The 19846-nt window shown below is 36.8% G+C and overlaps 3 protein-coding genes across 3 annotated transcripts in view; 2 read left to right on the top strand and 1 right to left on the bottom strand.

Annotated features, from left to right (window-relative positions):
- LOC113397148 (protein transport protein Sec61 subunit gamma) overlaps positions 1-19846 on the top strand; it is a 42671-nt gene that overhangs the window by 21415 nt on the left and 1410 nt on the right. The gene's annotated exons all lie outside the window — the stretch shown is intronic.
- Positions 1379-14067, top strand: LOC113397147 (uncharacterized). The gene is made up of 16 exons (XM_064218150.1): positions 1379-1521; positions 1688-1853; positions 2525-2704; positions 2856-3104; positions 3643-3763; positions 4218-4388; positions 4616-4730; positions 5046-5179; positions 7156-7311; positions 8058-8167; positions 8553-8688; positions 9493-9705; positions 9960-10245; positions 10501-10603; positions 13180-13218; positions 13984-14067. The coding sequence occupies exons 1-16, from the start codon at positions 1496-1498 to the stop codon at positions 14020-14022; spliced, it is 2244 nt and encodes a 747-aa protein (XP_064074220.1). The 5' UTR covers positions 1379-1495; the 3' UTR covers positions 14023-14067.
- Positions 14060-19709, bottom strand: Exo70 (Exocyst 70). The gene is made up of 17 exons (XM_026635359.2): positions 19452-19709; positions 19151-19316; positions 18742-18869; positions 18406-18480; positions 18148-18265; positions 17644-17855; positions 17495-17559; positions 17303-17403; positions 17056-17232; positions 16813-16994; positions 16604-16742; positions 16448-16540; positions 15910-16016; positions 14854-14960; positions 14578-14671; positions 14301-14495; positions 14060-14222 (listed from the first exon to the last, which is right to left on the bottom strand). The coding sequence occupies exons 1-17, from the start codon at positions 19497-19499 to the stop codon at positions 14181-14183; spliced, it is 2049 nt and encodes a 682-aa protein (XP_026491144.1). The 5' UTR covers positions 19500-19709; the 3' UTR covers positions 14060-14180.

The raw sequence follows: 19846 nt of genomic DNA, 5'->3' as shown, positions 1-19846 counted from the left end.
AGTTAACTACGTAATGCGTACCCGAAGTTATTGAATGGAGAAGCGAAATACGAAAATCCAATAAAAAACCTGTCAAAACCAACGCACGTGACAGGTGTGAGTAGTTCGTAATGTTTACTTTGGGATTGAGGATGCGTGCAACAAAGGTTAAAAGCAATTATTCTTTGGATTTCCGTAGACATTTTTAACTTTGACCTTTCCTAAATTCAAATCATTTGTAAAAAATACATTGGTAAAGAAGGCATATTATTCGATACAAGATTATATAGATAATAAAAAATCGTGGATTTAATGCTTGTTGACTTCCAGGCAGGAGACATAACATACAGAACGTATATAATTGTATTTAACTAACATAGCTGTATTTTTAGATGTTGAAAAAGAGTAACTACTGATTTTCTTGCCGGTTCTTCACGGTAAAAACCTACTTGAATAAAGTATATTTTGATTTTGACTATAGTTTAAAAATAAAATATTTTTTATTCTGAATAAGATCGATCGATCGATTCAATAATTCTTCAAAATAATATGTTCTAGACCACGTGGTAAGTTAGGTTACCTTCTGTCCTTTTCAGTACATCTGACGTGTATGCAAAATTCACCATCAGGTTTAAAGTTAAGATGTAAACGTGGGACAAACAAACTTCGCAAATATAGTATTCGTTAGGAATTTTAATAAACAGTGCATTAAAATTTAAAAACCAAATTATCACGATATTGATACAAACTTTGCTTTTAGTTTAATTTCTTTTTCAATTCTTAGATTTTCCACAATTATTGTTCAATCAATCCTGTGAAGGTACCCAAGCTTAAATCCAGACTTTTTTCTAAATAGTATTATTTTAATGAAAAATAAGCACTATTGATTAATTTAATTTTAATATACCCATGTTTTAAATTTTTAATGGTACATTGATATTATTTTCCAGGACCTAATTTGCCCTAAAACGTTCTCTGAACCGTATGCAAGCCGAAAGCAAGGGTTACAAGCTTGTTTTTATTTCTTGTATTAATATCAGCTTTTATAAAATATTTTTGAATATTCTTCCGTATAAAGGTTATTTTATCATAAATACATTGTGAAACAGTCGTTAATACAAAAGCAATTTCAACATTACCCCATTACAACATTTCATATGATATAAGACTATGAAAATTTCTAAAATAGCAATACTTATGTCTGTAAGTTTTTAAGTTGTTTCAATTGCATAAATGGCACTACTTAGTTTACCTGCATTACATATACACATTTATTCTTTTTAAAGAAATTTATTTCAGTTACAACTAATTATTGATAAAATAAAATGGATCTAAAGCAAAAACTAAACGGTGAAAATCAATATACAATGTCAATGTCATTGGACGAAAATAAAACGTCAATTTGCAGTAAAAAAAAAAAACTTATTAAAGTTAGCATGAACTTGTAATTCAATTTTATTTGCCTCGATAAGTTTTGTTTGTTTGTGATGTTTTTTAATATTGAAATTGGATAACAATGGAACATATAAGGCAGTTTGATTGGTTTGTATATTTTTGTGTTTTTACAATAGGTTTAAAACAGCTATGTAGTGCTTTACAATTCAAAGATAATATTTTGAAACTAGTACTTTAATTAATTTAGCCAAAATCTTTTAAATAATTAAAAAAAATATAAAGTATTCGAGTATTAATTTGACTTTTGTTTAAGGTGTTTTTCTCAACCAGATATATATTTCCTAAAGGAAGATGATCTTACTAAGAGTGTGACAGAAAAAATACTTCGCAATAAATTTCATGATCCATTCATATCTAGTGATTCAGAAGAAGAAACCCCTAAAATCAATTGGGATGAAGTATTCACCAAGAAAGAGATTGTAAGTTAACTTTATGTGATATTAAATCTGATTTATTTTTATTAACATTATACTAACTTGCAACCTGGCTGTTTATTGACATCCTATGCTTAACATATAATTATATTTAAAAAAAAATTAAGTGTAATTTTGATAATTTTGACTAATTAGAGACAGCCAACACTGCTTGTTTTAGGACCTCCACAGATTTATAAACATTCGGAATTTTAACAACATATTCCAAAGCACATATTCAATATATATAATAATAGGACTATACAATTTTAAGCTTTAACATATTCTATCCTTGTAGTAGTTTACATCTAATGTTTATGAATTGTGCAAAAGTACAAGTTTACACAAGAATCAGTACCAATTACTGTAAACTGGAAATTCTTTTAATTACTTTTAAATAGTTGTATTTAATATAGTCAATATTATATTATGATTTAAGTCTCTATATATTGTATGAGTCTTTGTTACCTGAATTAAAAAAAAATATACATAAAAATATAAATAAATATACATCTTGCTATGCCATCAATTTATATATATTACCAAATGAAATAAAATATGATAAGATTGTAATACCAATATTGTTACATAATTAAAACTTTTAATTGTAAAATCTGTCTTGTCTCTGTATTAACTACAGATATCTTACTTTAAATAACAACTTACCTTATTTTCAGTTGAATCGAGAATATGGTGTCTATGTGCCATGTTTACCAAAGATACAGTACCCAAAGGTCTCAGCCCTCACTGCCCACCAGCAGTATCAGATTCTCAAGGTCATTTGTGCAGAGCATCCCCGTGTCCTAGAACAGGTGTTCATACCACGACCGACTAAGACAGACCGTCGAGTTTTTGAGGTACAAAATACAATAAATTTAAATAATCTAACTTATAGCTTCATACTCAGATACAATACTGGTATAGCTCTTTGAGCAAGCCTGTTTTGACTGACAAAAGACATTTACGAGCTGTTACTATTAATGTTATATAAATTTCGTTTGTTTCCAGGAACTTAAGCCTATATATGAAAAAGAGCAAAAAGAATACATGGAGTGGGCTAAAACCCTCTGGACTAATGTACACTGCGTCAGAGCACTACGTCCCAAGCCGACAATCGAAACTGTTTATGATGCTAGGTTTAAGATGAGAGCCACTGAAATGGAGTCATATCCTAAAACATTTAATATGGCAGCCCAGATACCTCTGGAATCAAGAAGTAACACTATCGAATTGATCCTAGAAAAGGAATTGATAAATGTAAGTAATATTTTGTTTCTTAAAGGTTGACGACGCACCTGCGAGCCTCCTCCTACACGTTTGATATCTAAAGGACCATAATAAAAAATAAAAAAAATATATATTAGGAATGCAAAAGAGTGATTGTTTATTTGTTATACTTCTACATCTTAAATAATAATCATCATGAAATTTGCATATGTCAGGGGACAAAAAAGACATAGGGTAACATGATGACTTTAAATGATGTTACTGAGGTTTATCACAAATTCCGCCCATGATCACTCGGATTCTTTGTTTAATTAGAAGAGCAACTTAGGTCAGCCAAATCAACTGATTATATTTCATAAAGAAAAAGACACCATATTCACCAGTTATATGATTATCTTCAATTATTAATAAAACCGAAATAAATATTATATTTGTATCTATTATATATTTAATTGCCATATACTACGTAATGAAAATAACACAGAGAGTAAACACACATGTCTTTTTAAAAAAATACAGGCTTTTAAACCAAACTCGTGTTAATATGAAGTGTATATTTATTTTGCAGGTTGATATTAAAGCGTTACCTCAAATTGAATGCAGACCGATAACAAAGAAACTAAGTATAATGAAACCTTGTTTGATCCCGGAGCCTTGCACCAAACATCCCTGCAGATTCATATTGCCAAGTAAGACTAAAATTTTCAATCATTAAAAATTAACCAAAAAATTATACATATATTACAAGAAACTATATGTACAAAAAAAAATATAAACAATGTCATCAAAATCGGTTCAGTCATTTCGTAGTTCACTTCAGTGACACACTCACAGAAGAATTATACATATACATGCATATATAATGACTACCTGTTTGTATATACCACTTGAGTGATGAAAATTTAACATATCAGTCAAAACATAATTGATGTGCTGCAGCTAGCAGCTAGTAGAGAATTGATGGTATTGAAACCTTTTCGTGATGTGAGTAAGCTCTTAACTTCGGAAGACGAGAATGCTCGAGTTCAGAAGTGGTTACTTTGCTTTACATGCAAATTTCCTTACGATTGCTCACGATCGTTTCCTTCACTGCCAAACGCTAAATTAATTATATTATATTATATATACTATAATTTTTGGTAGATGAAAAGTCAGTTTCCATACTTCCCTACACGGAGGTTCAAAGGGAGCTGGCACAGTTCGCGGTCGACAATGGCTGTCAGTACATAGCCAGCGAAAACGCTCTCAGATGTCTGGTGGAGCAGGACAGATCCTGGGATATTCCCGTATCCGTCTGCTCCGTGTTTGGACCCGGTACGTTCATCATTTTTTCTTCTCCTTTACTGAAGTACTAGCAAAACATAGCAAAACTATAAAGCAATAAAACATAGCAAATCTAATATATACTGACGTAAAAAAGGCGCTTCTATTCTATTTATTTGTATAGATTCCTAACATTCAAACACAAGCACAAGCCCCAAAATCGATAGCGCAACTGCTTCTTTTAATCAGCCATGAACCAGTGATTTTTATCTCCATAGATGGCGAATCGACGGACGTAGTCGTACTAGGCAACGAGTTCTCAATAAACAGGGAGTCAGTTCTCGTCAGGACCTACAAAGCCTACAAACATCTACTTCAACATACCCTCTTACCGTAAGTGGAACCTAATTTGTTTTTAACACGGCTTGCTCTGTATCACTTTTGATTAATATCCATTTCAAACCTACAGAGCGAAAGCATCCAGACTAAATAAACTTTTTTACAGTTTTTCAGAGAAATTGGAACAATTTCCTCCAAATAATACAATATTCCTCCGATCCCAGTCTGGTTAAGCAATCGTTTCGTCCAAAATTGTTTCTAGAATTCTGTAAATCTCGTCTTAAACAAATCACATGAATTCACAACATTCGTCTTACAATAAGTGACGATTTCATCCAAACTAGAATTAAAATCAAAAAATTATTTCAGACCGGCTGAAAAAAAGAAATTGAACTACAAAAATTTTGATCAAGAAAAAAGTAATCAAGAATCAAGCAAATTGAACGTCCTTAATGACATGGACGTGTCCTCCGATGATGAAGATAACAGCTTGTGTATAGACGGTATGTATTCATACTATATGTTAGTAGACTAGGTGGTGGTAGGGCTTTGTGCAAGCCCGTCTGGGTAGGTACCACCTACGCATCACATATTCTACCCCTAAGGCTTTTCATCGTCATCATAATCATAACAATTGTCATGATTATAATTCTCATCATCATCATCGACATAATCATCACGATTGACAGTATCATTATCATCATCATTATCATCACGATTGACAGTATCATTATCATCACGATTGACAGTATCATTATCATCATCATCACAATCGTCATCATTATAGTTATGATCGACAATCATGATCATTATTCTTATAATCATCACAGTTGTCATGATCATCATTATTATAATCATCACAGTCATCATCATTATGGTTATGATCGACTGTATCATCATCATCACAATCGTCATGATCACATGATCATTATTATCATCACCATAATCGTCATCATTATAATTATGATCGATAATATTATCAACATCATCACAATCGCTATGATCATCATTATTATAATCATCACAATAGTCATGATCATCATTATTATAATCGTCACAATCGCTATGATCATCATTATTATAATCATCCCAATCGTCATCATTATAGTTATGATCGACAATATCATCATCATCACAATCATGATCATTATTCTTATAATCATCACAATCGTCATGATCATCATTATTATCATCACCATAATCGTCATCATTATAGTTATGATCGACAATATCATCAACATCATCACAATCGCTATGATCATCATCATCACCATCATCACAATCGCTATGATCATCATCATCACCATCATCACAATCGCTATGATCATCATTATTATCATCACCATAATCGTCATCATTATAGTTATGATCGACAATATCATCAACATCATCACAATCGCTATGATCATCATCATCACCATCATCACAATCGCTATGATCATCATTATTATAATCATCACAATCGTCATGATCATCATTATTATCATCACCATAATCGTCATCATTATAGTTATGATCGACAATATCATCAACATCATCACAATCGCTATGATCATCATCATCACCATCATCACAATCGCTATGATCATCATTATTATAATCATCACAATCGTCATGATCATCATTATTATCATCACCATAATCGTCATCATTATAGTTATGATCGACAATATCATCAACATCATCACAATCGCTATGATCATCATCATCACCATCATCACAATCGCTATGATCATCATTATTATAATCATCACAATCGTCATGATCATCATTATTATCATCACCATAATCGTCATCATTATAGTTATGATCGACAATATCATCAACATCATCACAATCGCTATGATCATCATCATCACCATCATCACAATCGCTATGATCATCATTATTATAATCATCACAATCGTCATGATCATCATTATTATCATCACCATAATCGTCATCATTATAGTTATGATCGACAATATCATCAACATCATCACAATCGCTATGATCATCATCATCACAATCATCATCATCGTCATTATAATCAAATCGTCAACATTATAATTTTAACATCATCGATCATCATCGTCGATATCTTCATTATTCATTTGAAGAATAATAGACGGTAATTATTGTCACTATGATATAGGGATGTCTATAATTGTTTATTTTTTTGTTTGTATCATGGTTTATTATAGTCTATTAATCATCGCCACAGTTAATATTATCAGTATGTCCGGTTTCTTTATTTAACGTATTGCTATAATCGTTTTTGAGACGTTCATATAAGTTTATACGTCACATGTGACCAGCGACTTCAAAACGTTCGACGCGTTTTTATTGGGACGCTTTTAATTCACAAGTGTCCCTCGCCTCGTATATAATCACACCATCCCTAAGGACAGCGCTTCATTCCTTTAATATAAGTAACCTTAATTCGTGTGTGAGTGATTGATTTTGTATATGTGTGTGTTTAATATTTTATGTCTTACAGATATTTCCCAAATTAGTTGTGCGGAGGAACCGCAACCAGATAACGACGATGAGGAAAGCGAACAAGAAGCAGCGACGAGTGATAACGCAAGCGAGAAGCGAAACGAAGGAAAGAGGAAGTCGGATAATGTGGAGTTCTATAATTGTACTTGTAAAGGTAATTCCAGGCAGAAACGAACATTAAGGGAATAGCCTTTGTGAATTTTATGTTGAAACTTGAAAAAACATGGGATTTTTTTATGGTTATGTTATTAAGGCGATCTAAGGAATGGTTAAAGCAGCGTGATGGAATATGCTCCAAACCTTCTCCTCAAAGGGAGAGGAGGCCTTTAGCCCAGCAGTGGGAAATTTACAGGCTGCTACAGTACTACTGTACTGTAATGTTTCTTACAACGCGTTTGTATGTTGAGGAGGTCTTACAAGCTGGCGGCCCGTTCGCTCATTATGGCGTCATTTTATGGCTTCTATTCGATTGAACTATAGTCAGCAAAATCATGAATTATATTTTTTGGATTCCACTCGATTTAATTCGGTTTTTACTAGGTTTGTTTGTGAAAATATAACTTCACACGGGTTCGTTCGCCTATCTATATATATATATATATAAATATACAGATGTTACTATATATATATATATATAAATATACAGATGTTACTATATATATATAATAACCTCCTCAACGTCTAGAAAGATTATGATGAGTTCTTACTTCACCAGTACGAAGTCAGGACGGGCAACTAGTTTATTTATAAAACCGTGATTCCAATATTATTGAATAGCTACCTTAATTTAGTGAATACCTACCTTAATTACTGATACAGTTACTGAAACGATGCTTGCGCTACAAAAGATGATTACATATAATTTGAATATATTCAATATCAGTTGTGTTTACGTCTCAGACACGATGTTTGAGCTGCCGCCCCCCCGGTCCTTCAAAAAGTGGCAGATCGTTGACAAAACAACCGACGAGATTTTCAATATCGTTATACACTGTTCGCATAAAGTTCGGGTGAGTCTGATGTATCATTACATATAAACTTATAAAACTTTTAAGTTTTTCATTTAAGATACATCCATCTATGTATATTTAAATTGGCAATATCTTATATACTTAACATTATAATAAAATATGTTTACATTCAATAACATTATTATTAATTATGAATAAGAACTATCTATTATTTTAAAGATTAACTATTAAACTGAGTAAAATGAATCAGTAATTTTAAAAAATAATTTAGTTTTGGCAACGCTCCACTTGCGTGTGACGTCACTGGTTCCTAAGGATGCGGTTCGTATTCGCTCTGTTCATACAAATGTGTTGTGTTGATTGTGCCGCTTAATAGCTTTAGCTTTGTAATATTATAAATAAAAAATGAAGTAAAATACTATAGGACAACAATGGCGAAGTGTTACTAGAACCTATCCCGGAGTATCAGCTGGATCTCGGCGGCAGCGAGCAGTCGAAGGGTCGAATCAGAAGCTTGGCACTGGCGCTCCATCTGAGGAAGAACGTTTCCTTGCTGAATGGTAACATTTTTTAGTCTTTGAATTGATTATATCAATATTTGTAAATATGCGAGTCAGTTTTCACACACTCGTCTTTAAATTTTCATCGAAATTTGTTAACTTAACGGAATATTTATATCGATAGACCCCGTAGCAAATGTTGGAGATGACGTAGATAGTACAGAGAATGTGTTATTTTACACTTTTTAAGTGTACTTGACTGCTCTTTTGAATTGACGACCATGACCGATTAAAGCCTTAAGTTATGCATAAATATTTATTTATTTAGTGTTACCAACAGGCTTTATAATAATACTGCGATCTTCTTAATCCTGTTAATTTTAAGCCCACTGGTAATTTTAATTTTTATAAATATCAGGAAGCGAAAACAACAAGTTGTAAGAAATGAGTTGTAAGCCTTTATTATATTTACTTTTACTCGGTGGTCGGGTTTCGTTCAAGCCCGGCCAGGTACGTACCAATTACTCAGCAGATATTTTACCGCCAAACACGAATTTTCAGTATTTTCGTGTTCCGGTTTGAATATCTTAGCTTCTAAGATCGGTGGGAAAGAACGCGGAACACGATCATTTCAAAAGGAGACAAACATTACGTCGCCGGGCTAAGAGATAATTTTACTCGATCTTTCTAAATTTGTGGACGGATACACTGGGATGTCGGAACTTCCTCCGGCACGTCTGAGTCTCGCGCGCATCCTCGGGATCGAAGGGGCCCGGGATGGGACGGACCCAGCCGGGCACGTCTCGTACTCCGCCGGTCCGGCCCACAGAATGGCAAGATTACAATGTTTGGAATATCGAACAGTGCGGATCGACGGCGCGACCGGCGAGGTGGCGACTTTCGAAGCGACGAGCGCGGACGAGCTGCGCGCGGCGCACGCGGACGCGCTGCCGCTCGCGGCGCGCGCGCTGCTCGGCGCGCTGGAGCAGCTGCGCGGCCTGCGCGCGCGCCGCTGCGTGCTGCGCCACCAGGTCAGTCAGCCAGTCAGCTCGCGCGCAGCGGAACATGCTTTCTCTAGTATTTTACGCTGACCACTGAAATTTTACTTTTTGGCTTTTTACATCGAGTATAGAATTATTGACAGTGACGATGCCCTTGATGATGTAAAAAAAGTTAATTCACAAAACTCACTAAAATTGAAAATTCAGAAGATAAGGGAGAACATTAATATAAATTAGAAATAAAAAACATCCCAAATTGCACCCCCGGACCGCCTTTAAAGCGGACGTGGAAGAGCTATTTTAATTTTTTTTTCTTAAATATTTTCGGAGTACACGATGTGCATCAACGCGCAATGGATACATCATCATCATATGGAGTCAAATCGATCGGACGATTTAGTAGCCGACCTCCAAAAACCCATACATCGGACGTCTCCAACGCCGATACCGCTCCGTTGCAGCCGAGCCACGGCAGCAACGCGCTGCTGTTCGCGGCCGCGGCGGCGGCGGGCGCGGCGCTGCGCCTGCACTTCGACTGCGCGCGCGCCGCCGCCGACGACGAGCTCGGCCTGCGCGCGCCGCCCGCGCTGTGCGCCGCGCTGCTGCCCTACCACAAGTACCTACCGCCCCCTCGCCCGTCCTCGCCGGAGACCCACACCCAGCCCGCCGAGGAGATGAGCGAAGGAAACGAAATTGTTGTCGATTGAATATACGTAGGGAGATACGATCGGAGCGATATTTTCACTTGATTAATCACAAAACGTCTCTCCCCGCCCATCTCTTTAGTGGGTCCCCGACCTCGGGGCGGGTAAATGCTACCCCTTCCGCCTCTGTAATATCGGCCCGTGATACAAGTGCGGCCCGCCCACAGACACCGGCGCATGGCCCCGTGCGCCTTCACCCCCCACGAGCAGCACGTGTGCCGCCGCGCCCCGCGCCTGCGCGCCGCGCGCCCCCCGCCGCGCGCGCTACAGGTACGCGACACGCGCACACGCGCGCACACACACACACACGCACACGCGCGCCGACTCGACCGGTCCAGCGGCTTGTTTCGCCAGTCAAAAATCGACTATCACTGTTTTTTTTCAATTACCGATCTGTTCACTCACGACGTCGCACCCTTCCACATTTTACGAGTACATTAAACTTTGTAGACATATATCTGTATATATATTGTTTTCATAACAAATGCATTATTCCCTATACTTACCTAAAATAAAAAAAATAAAATAATCTTGTAAGCACGGGTGTCACTCGTATTAACGCACGCCGATATTTTAAAGTGACGGAGTGAGTGAATAGATCTACATTATTACGTCGCATAGTGCGTGCGCACTTCTACGGTCCATTTTTGAATTTCGATTCTCCTGGCGGATGCGAGTCGGACGAGAGATTCGGCGCTACACATGATACAAATCAACAGTCGAAATAAAATTTATAATTATTGATTGATTGACGAAAAATGTTTGTCTTCGTGACAATCTAATTACCTAATTCTAAGATACTAAACTCATTAAAATTGCCACAAAAACAGACCAACAAACGACTACACTATTGCACACTACGTACTAATTACTTTACCTTCAACATATTAATGTAGTTACGAAATTAATGTAAAAAGTTAAAAAGTAAGCTACTCTATACAGTACCTATTGTATACCTACCAGTAATCACACAAGTTGTCCTTATAAACGAATATGTAGCGCCGAAGTTAAGGTAGGACTTGCACTCGCGACTGTTCACTAGCTTGTTTCATGCTTTTAAATAACTATTTTCGGAAGCGAAATAATTTACAATGCAATTCATTCTATCCACGTAATCATAGAACAACCACACGGATCTGTAACTCGTTTTTTTAGGAATACGAACAATTAAAGTGGTCACCACCGCTCATCGATTCTGACTCCAAGAAATCACTCCTTAAACTGACAAAGTGGCACCATAGAATCTAAGATGTTATCTCTCTTATGCCTGGAATCTGGTCTACAGTCGTGTGCTCAGTTTGGTGTTGAATTTTCAATTAAACCGCAAGAAAACTTAATATATTTGTCAATATTATAAGACGGTAAAGACGTTAAGACCAAATTACACTTCTCTGGTCGACGCCGTTCATAATCTGGGAAGAAATCTCCCAAGAGTCATTACTGAAAATCGATTTATTGTTATGGATATATTTTTGCCAATAAGATACATTTAAAAAAATTGCATTTAATTTTTAAATGCTATCTTTGCATGGGCTTTTCTACTACTATCTTCTAGACTAAAATTGTTGTATTGTAATTATTAAATATAATATTCGATTATCAGTATTACTAAATATATATGCATTTATTAGGTTATTATTTATATCACCGAAACATTAATTTCACGTTAATATTCTTGAAACTTAGTGTAAACATAGAAAAAAAAAATTATGCCATATTAATATAGACTGATTGTTAAATTCGAGTATTAAAACGAGACGTTCGAACTATAAATAAGACAAATTATTAAAACATATTAGCTAACTCTGTCTGTTTTCAATCATTTTATAAAGAGGTCCATATTGCTTTTTTTTTGTTTATGGAAATTTAATATTTTTTCTATCTTCATAATATTAAGCTATTTCAATTGAAGGCGGATAAAAGGTAAATAACTTGTAAGGTGCTAGGGGTTTGACGTTTCAGTTGTTTTTGATTTGCATATACGTATGAATATCCTCGAAGTAAATATTCTTCACAGATTATAATCTGTGAAATGCCTCTAAAGTCTAAACGTCAAATATAATTATATTTGACGTTTAGACTCTTCTCTCTTCAATATTAATTCTATTAATTATATATCACAATGTCTACTGAATATTTAAACAAATATTATTGGGATGATTATTTATTTTCTTAAACATCATAAAATAAAAAAACCTTAATTTCAAACAATAATAATATTCAATCAAATCAATTATATTCATTGATCATGTTATCAAACTTTAAGTAAATTTAAAATTAACACTAGTTTTGTCATTAGCTCAAATTGTGTAGTGCTATAGAATATTCATGAATAATAATTGTTAGATGTCAGTAAATTGCATTGAATGTGTTTGTGAATTGTGAAAGGTTGTTTAGCTTTTCATGTCTTGATTAAATTTAATATTTACATTTTTAACTGTCTGCCAATGAAATACTATTCAATTTCCAGTTATGTATTTCTATTCAATTTTTGTTTATTTATTATACAATTATTTTTTTTTTTTTACAAATTCCAATTCAACTTCTTCGATGATTGTTGTAAATTAATATATTTTTTTTATGTTACCTACATCACATGTTCGTCGATTCTAATGAGATCGTTGTCTGTATGTCAACGTTATATAAAGATTGGAGTTCGTATGTCTAGTCAATAGCAATATTAATCTGAAATAAATCTATGTATACAATATTGAACGAATATTACTTTTAAATCGTCTGTAAAACTTTGCCATGTGTATTCGTAGTCACCTCGATGGAAGAACTCGAACAAGAGTACGAGTGTCCGATGTGTGACGAGCTGTATGTTCTTGGTGTTTGTTCGTTAGCTGGCGGCGGACGCGGAGGCGGGCGGCGCGCGCGCCAAGGTCGGGCGGTAGGGCCCGCTAGGCGCGTAGATACGGCCGTACGGCGCCGCACGGGCCGCACGGCTCGCGCGTGACGCTGCGCGAGTTCGGATACACTGATTACCAAATCGGCGAGCCTATTGCTATCCTTTTCTCTACTGCGACCGCTGGAGACCCCGAATACCTTCAAGTATCGATTGGCATGTTTACGTACGTCAGGAGCTACTGCACCGATGGCCTCGAGAACTACTGACCGAAGTACCGTCGAAGGGGAAAGTTTAAACGTTTAATTGAAAAAAATAATTGCTGTTTAAAATTAATTTATTTTTATGTTTTAGACTTTCTTTGGCGACCGTACGGATGTACTTTACTTCTGAAAGTATGTATGTAGCGGATTTGTTTGTGGATAAATTCATAAAATACACTTTCGACATTGAACTTTTTTATATTTTTTTTTCGAAGATGTGTTTATTTTAATTAAAAATGCATGAACATGATTTACAGTGGCTGCTTAGCGTGACGCTATAAGGACGTATTTCCTTCATGTATGTTTTTAGTGGTCAGTCTGCATCTCAATACTGTATTTCAACATGATAATTAGATACTTTAAAAAAAAAAAATCTTTTATCATGGTGTATATTACAAACATTTTTTTGTCTGTTTGTCATAATGTTAATTGATTTTATTTATTTGAATGACAGTAATGAGTATTTAAAATAACTCGATACTCGTTAAGCTCCTACTAGCGTTTTATTTCAACAAGTTATCACAATTCGTTTGTTTCAGTGGCCAAAGAAAAAAAAGAAGAAGAAGAAGAAGTGCTAATGATGTGACCGCTGTCAGTGGTAATAAAATATATATGTAATCAAAGGTGTCTTTTATTGAATAACACAATATACAATCTATGAGCACCTACGGTCTAAGTAAATAATAAATATATCCCCCGAGTATTCACGAAATACTCTCCCATCCGGCGGCAGTCACTACGCAGCCTCGTCGAAGTACCCGTCCAGCTGCGCCGCGATCTGAAAGGTGACAACGTCTCAGAAGCCGGTGGGCCGGGGGGGGCGGTACGGTGGGGGGCGGTCGGTCGGCTGGCGCACCTGCAGCGGCGTGTACTTGAGGTACTTGTCGGGGTTCTTGCTGAAGGCGGCGGCGGCGGCGCGCGCGTGCAGGGCGCCGTAGGGCGGCAGCAGCGCCTGCTTGTTGGCGCGCTTGAGCGCCTCGCGCAGCTCCGCGTCGGGCACGCTGTAGCTGCGCTGCGCGCGCGTGCTGTCCTCCCACTCGCGGTTGAAGGCCTGCCGCACGCACACGCTCACTCGACGCCTCGGCGGAGACGCCTGACGATTAGTCTGGTTTCGGTTAAAAGTAGCGACTCACGGAAAACTTATCCTTCAGCATTTGCCTGTCCTTGTCCCTCAGCTTGGCCGGCAGAGGCTCGTCTAGCACCAGGTGAGATAGCAGTTTGTTCCAGCTGAAACGACATTGCGTCACCCATACCTTCATTATATATTTGTGACAAAAATGTTCATTATTAGACCGTAATGGAGATAAATTACGAACTATCGCAGTATAAGCGAATCATAATATTAAGGGCTCCAATTTTTCATACACTTTACAAGTGTCAATATAAAAAAAATAATTAAAAAAAAATACCTTTGTATATACGAATTCTTATAATCCTGTATCATATCGCGATAGTTGGCTTCGCACTCTGGTTCCGCCAACATCAAAATATCTAGAAGTCCACTACGCTGTAAACCCTACAAAAGTATTTAATTATAAAAAAGTATAAAATAACAGACGCCCTCACTGCGAAATCACTTTGTAAATACACGAAACTACTACGTCAAACAATGCACAATAATAATAATTTATTATTAGTTTTCTTTTCGTTTCAATAGCCAGGCCACACAACGACGACATTATGGATGTTTTAAGACTTCTAACCGATTGTTTCATGTTTGTGAAATTTTATTAACATACAAATGTTATTCAAAATTTCTAATGAATTTTGTCAGTCAACTTATAGATGGCGTTCAAAATACTGGACATATATCCGACATTTTTAAATATAAAATAGAGATGAAGTTTTAGTATTGTACGAACACCATATACCATAGAAAAATATCAGTATCCGCCGATCGTTCAAAAAGTATATTTATTATATAATATTACTGGAGGTAAAAATGGATACAATTTCGCATTTTTGTGTTCAATTAGCTTGTCTATTGACAAATAAAGTAGATTTGAAAAAAAATAAGCATAACGGCTGCGTTCACACAGGGGTAATTAGTTACCCCACCCCGAGAAAATATAGCGCCGCAACGCGGTTATTCCGCTACTGAAGTAATGGAATCACACTTGTCTGTTACCGACTGATGTCGTCATTTGTATCAATTGCAAAGATTTTAGATCTCTAATTTCACTTTCTGAGCCGGGGATAACTAGTTCCCCCATGTGGACACTAAGGGTTAAGGTTAAATTTAAATAAGTTTAAATTATTACCCAAAAATAATTGTTTAATAAATGTGTTATAAAGTTTTACACAGCAATTTCTAGATTATTCGCAAAGCGATCATGGAGGGCTTTTGATTTAGTAATAGCCAAATAAATTACAATAATTTTCAAAGAAAAACGTATATATTATATAAGCAAGTGGTTAATAAATATGAGATATAAAGACGAGAACAAAAAAGGCGTTTTTCTTACCTGTAATAAATACAAAGTGTTGTTAAGAAGGAATATCGCTTTCAGCGCGTCCGGATACTGCTCGCTTTTGTTCCTCAGTGATAAATTCAATTGAGCCAACACTTTACCTAGATTTTGTGAAACGAAATATTATATTTGAACAACATATTTTACGGTGATCGATGTACACGATCACCGAATGACGAGAGATTGTTATTATTACAAAATTAACATTGAAGCATTCAACTTTGTTATGCAATTTGATACTATTAGTCACAGTATATAAACGTCAAATTTATTATATTTAACAATTGGTCAGTCGGCCACGATAAGTTTTTTTCAATAAAGTCACTAAACATAAAAATCATATTAGACAATATTGTATATTTTAAAATAGAAATTAAACACATGTACGACTCGTAAATAGCTCAAAAATGTTTTTAAAGTTAGGAAAAATGAAATGGATGGACCAGATTTTGAATTGAAACTTAATAAAGAGCCGACTTCTCTGAGAGTCCAAGTAGAATAGGTCACAAGTAAAAGGGAGCGAGCGACTTACGCATGTAGAGCGCCAACATGAGCGCGTTGCGGTCCGACGCCGTCAGCGCCGACGCTGCGCGCGCGTACCACGCCTCCGTCGCCAGCGCCGGACCTGCGGGCGGCACGGTGAGCACGGACACGCACACGCACACGCACTGCGGGGCGGGGCACTCACCGATCACGTGCATGTGCGCCGCCAGCGCGTGGCAGTAGGCCAGCGCCGCCGCCGCCAGCTGGTGCACCGTGCCGTCCACCGCGCCCGCCGCGCTGTCGCCGCGCACGCCCTCCACCCACTCCTCCAGCGAGCGCACGCACTGCACAGACGACACTCGAGACACTGCCCGTCGGCTCGGGGGGCGCGGGCGGCGCGGGGGCGCTACTCACGTGGTGGGTGCAGCTGTTGAGCAGCGCGGCGTAGGGCGCGGGCGACGCGGGGTGCAGCGCGCGCTGCATGTCGGGCTGCAGGCGCTGCAGGCGCGCCGCCAGCGCCCAGCACGCCGCCGCGCCCGCGTTGCAGCGCGCCGCGGCCTTGCGGCTGCGCAGGCACACGCGCTCCACCTCGGCGGCTGCGAGGAGCGGACGTTAGCGGGGGCCGGCTGCGGGCGCGGGCGCGCGGGGGCCACTCACCGAGCAGCGCGAGGCAGTCCTTGAGCAGCGCGGCGAGCAGCGCGGCGAGGCGCGGTAGCGGCACGAGGCCGAGCGCGTGGCGCTGCTCGCGGCGCGCCACGCGGCACAGCGCGGCGGCCAGCGACCCCGCCGCCTCCGCCTCGCGCTCGTCCACCGCGTCGCTGCCCTCCTCCGAGTCTGCGGGGAGCGGCCACTGCGTGAGTCGCGCGCGGGGTACGGGGCGCACCTCCGGCGCGGGGGCACTTACAGGAGTCGTTGATGGACCGTCGTGGGCCGATGGCGAGTCCGGTGGACTGCTCGAGAGTCTGTGACGCCTTCATCATTATATTGATCGCTCGCTTCTCCAGCCTGTTCGATATAGCAAAGAGAAATAATGTTTTCTGTTGTAACACTTTTCATTACAATTACTGATTTCATTGTACCAAATGAATATGCTTACACTTTTTGTATTTTGCTCGTTCTTCTCTGAGTGCTATCCGTACGATGCAGGATGTTTTTCGTTCTCTGCGAGAAACATTGAAGCACAATATATTATAATCAATATTTATTTAAATTCTCATAAATATACAGTCTAGGATGATATCTTACCATTAGTGGCGAGGCGGCCATCGACCTCGATCTGAGATAATCTTTAAAAGCTATGAGCGAGTTCAAAGCGGCCGGCCCTCGTATAGCGAGCAGCGGCCCGGCTGGAGGTCTGCCAGCGGCGCTGAGCCAGGCTGCAGCGGCGCGCATTGTTTCGAGAGCTATACTGGATGTCGAATTACCACCACTCACACTGACACTATCAACACTTGAATCTGAAAATTAAAAACAAAATTGTAATAAATGATTACTCATCCGGCTCAAAGGACCAAAAAATACTTTGTGGCTGAGTATGGATAATTCATAAATTAATAACACATCTCAGCTAACTATCAAGTTATTATGTAATTAAAATTTAATATAAATTCTTCACCATCCTGTAAATTGACAATTATATAAAATAATAATAATAAATTTATAAGTAAAACAATATTTAAATTTTATACTTAAAATTATTACTAACAACTGATGATATATGTTTGTAATATATATAGTGTTATGACTCACCTTCCTCTAGAGCAATCATGTCCATAAGAGAAGTTGGTGACAATGGTCGAGTATTACGACTGAGGAGCTCTTCAAATGCATTCTCTAATTTTAAAACTCCAGCATTATAAAGTTGATTCTATAAATAAAAAAAAAAATTCAAAATAAATAATATGCAATTACTAACAAACCAATGTTCAATTTATTTAGATAGTATTTAAATTTATTATCTATATATAATCTGAAAATTTTCTTTAAAAAAAATATTCATATACTTACAATATTCTCTAGTTCAACACTTTGTGGATTGTTTTTGTTGAAATAATTTTGAGCCTCTGCCAACTTATCTAAAGCCTAAAACAAAGTATTACCGAGTTAGTAATAAAATAGTATTTGTCAGAAGCTGAAATATTTATCTAAATTATTTTAATATGGTTATTTTAAATTGGTATTCAACGTTTTTTTAGTATGATATTAATTACATAATTTTTGGTAATGTTTCAGAGCAAATAATCTGCTATGAAATCTCTTTAGTATAGGAAATACTATAAACCAATCTGTATAGAACTCAAGTTCCCTTTAATAGAAATAGAGATGCATTAACCGAAGACATACCTCAAGATATATGTTCAAAGAATCCGTGGAACCTACATGAGGACCTGCTTGTATGATATCAGCTAGATCTCTGGACACCATATAGTAATTAATTACATGATCCAAAGCTGTAACTGTGTGTTCCATATCTAGAATAAATGTTATAATTATAATGTATGTTCATTAATACAGAAAGGAGAAAACAACTTAATAAAAAAGGACAATTACTATGAGAGGATGAACACTATAAAAACTATAGAACTAATATTATAAATGTAACTTTGTTTGTTAAACTTTCGAATGTCAACTACTCGATCAATCATCTGAAAATTTTGCATTCACTTTTGTAATTTACAGAAAATGACATATAATACCTGACACCTGCCACTCACTCACTCATGGGCGGATACTAGTATGAAATATTACTAACTATGATGTATTTGCTGTAGCCTTGCAGTGTCACCATACAGAGGCAGGACTGCTGTCTCTAGCTGCTGCAATCTCTGCTCGCATGCACCCAGCACATTACAGACATCACTTGCAAGAGATGAGCTTCTTTGTGCAGCCGCTTTAAGCTCTTGGATATTAGTCATTTCCTAGTAATAAAGAGATGGATACGCCCCATTTAAATATAGATAAAAATATTGTTATGAAAACATATTATTTAATTTAAAATATCTACTAACAATACATATAATTAACTATTATTTCAATATAATAAAAATCAATACCCTCTTCAACTTCATCTCGATTTCGAATTTTTTCTCCACTGCATACATCTTCTGTTGTATACTTTCTTATATTATCTTGTTAATCTTCAAATATCTGTTCACAAGGTTTTAAAATCTATACATACTAAAGAAATTAAAGATTGACAGCAAATATTATTGCATACTTCATCAAATTAGAATTACAAACACTACGCCTAGTTATTGGAAAATTAGAAATCACAATCAGTAGACACCTTGTAAAATATTTGTTATGACATTGATGTGGTCTGACGTTTCAATTTTGACATTAATTTTAACGTTATTTTTAATTTGCTTTAATAAGATGTATGTAAGATTTCAATTGATTTCTAAACAGTGCAATAGAAAAAAAATTACAATAACACATTCACAATTCA

The sequence above is a fragment of the Vanessa tameamea genome, chromosome 3 (genome assembly GCF_037043105.1).
Source record: "Vanessa tameamea isolate UH-Manoa-2023 chromosome 3, ilVanTame1 primary haplotype, whole genome shotgun sequence".
NCBI classification, from domain to species: Eukaryota; Metazoa; Arthropoda; class Insecta; order Lepidoptera; family Nymphalidae; genus Vanessa; species Vanessa tameamea.
This window is presented reverse-complemented; position numbering and strand designations above follow the sequence as displayed.

Bases quoted from the DNA above. Each gene is read 5' to 3' on its own strand.
- LOC113397147 (XM_064218150.1), top strand. From the start codon at position 1,496: ATGGAACATATAAGGCAGTTTGATTG. The intron at 8,168-8,552 runs GTGAGTCTGATG...AAAATACTATAG, and splicing joins ACTGTTCGCATAAAGTTCGG to GACAACAATGGCGAAGTGTT. The intron at 10,246-10,500 runs GTACCTACCGCC...GCCCGCCCACAG, and splicing joins GCGCTGCTGCCCTACCACAA to ACACCGGCGCATGGCCCCGT.
- Exo70 (XM_026635359.2), bottom strand. From the start codon at position 19,499: ATGTATGCAGTGGAGAAAAAATTCGAAATCGAGATGAAGTTGAAGAGG. The intron at 16,541-16,603 runs GTGAGTGCCCCG...TGCCGCCCGCAG, and splicing joins GGCGCACATGCACGTGATCG to GTCCGGCGCTGGCGACGGAG. The intron at 14,961-15,909 runs GTAAGAAAAACG...ATACTTTTGTAG, and splicing joins ACACTTTGTATTTATTACAG to GGTTTACAGCGTAGTGGACT.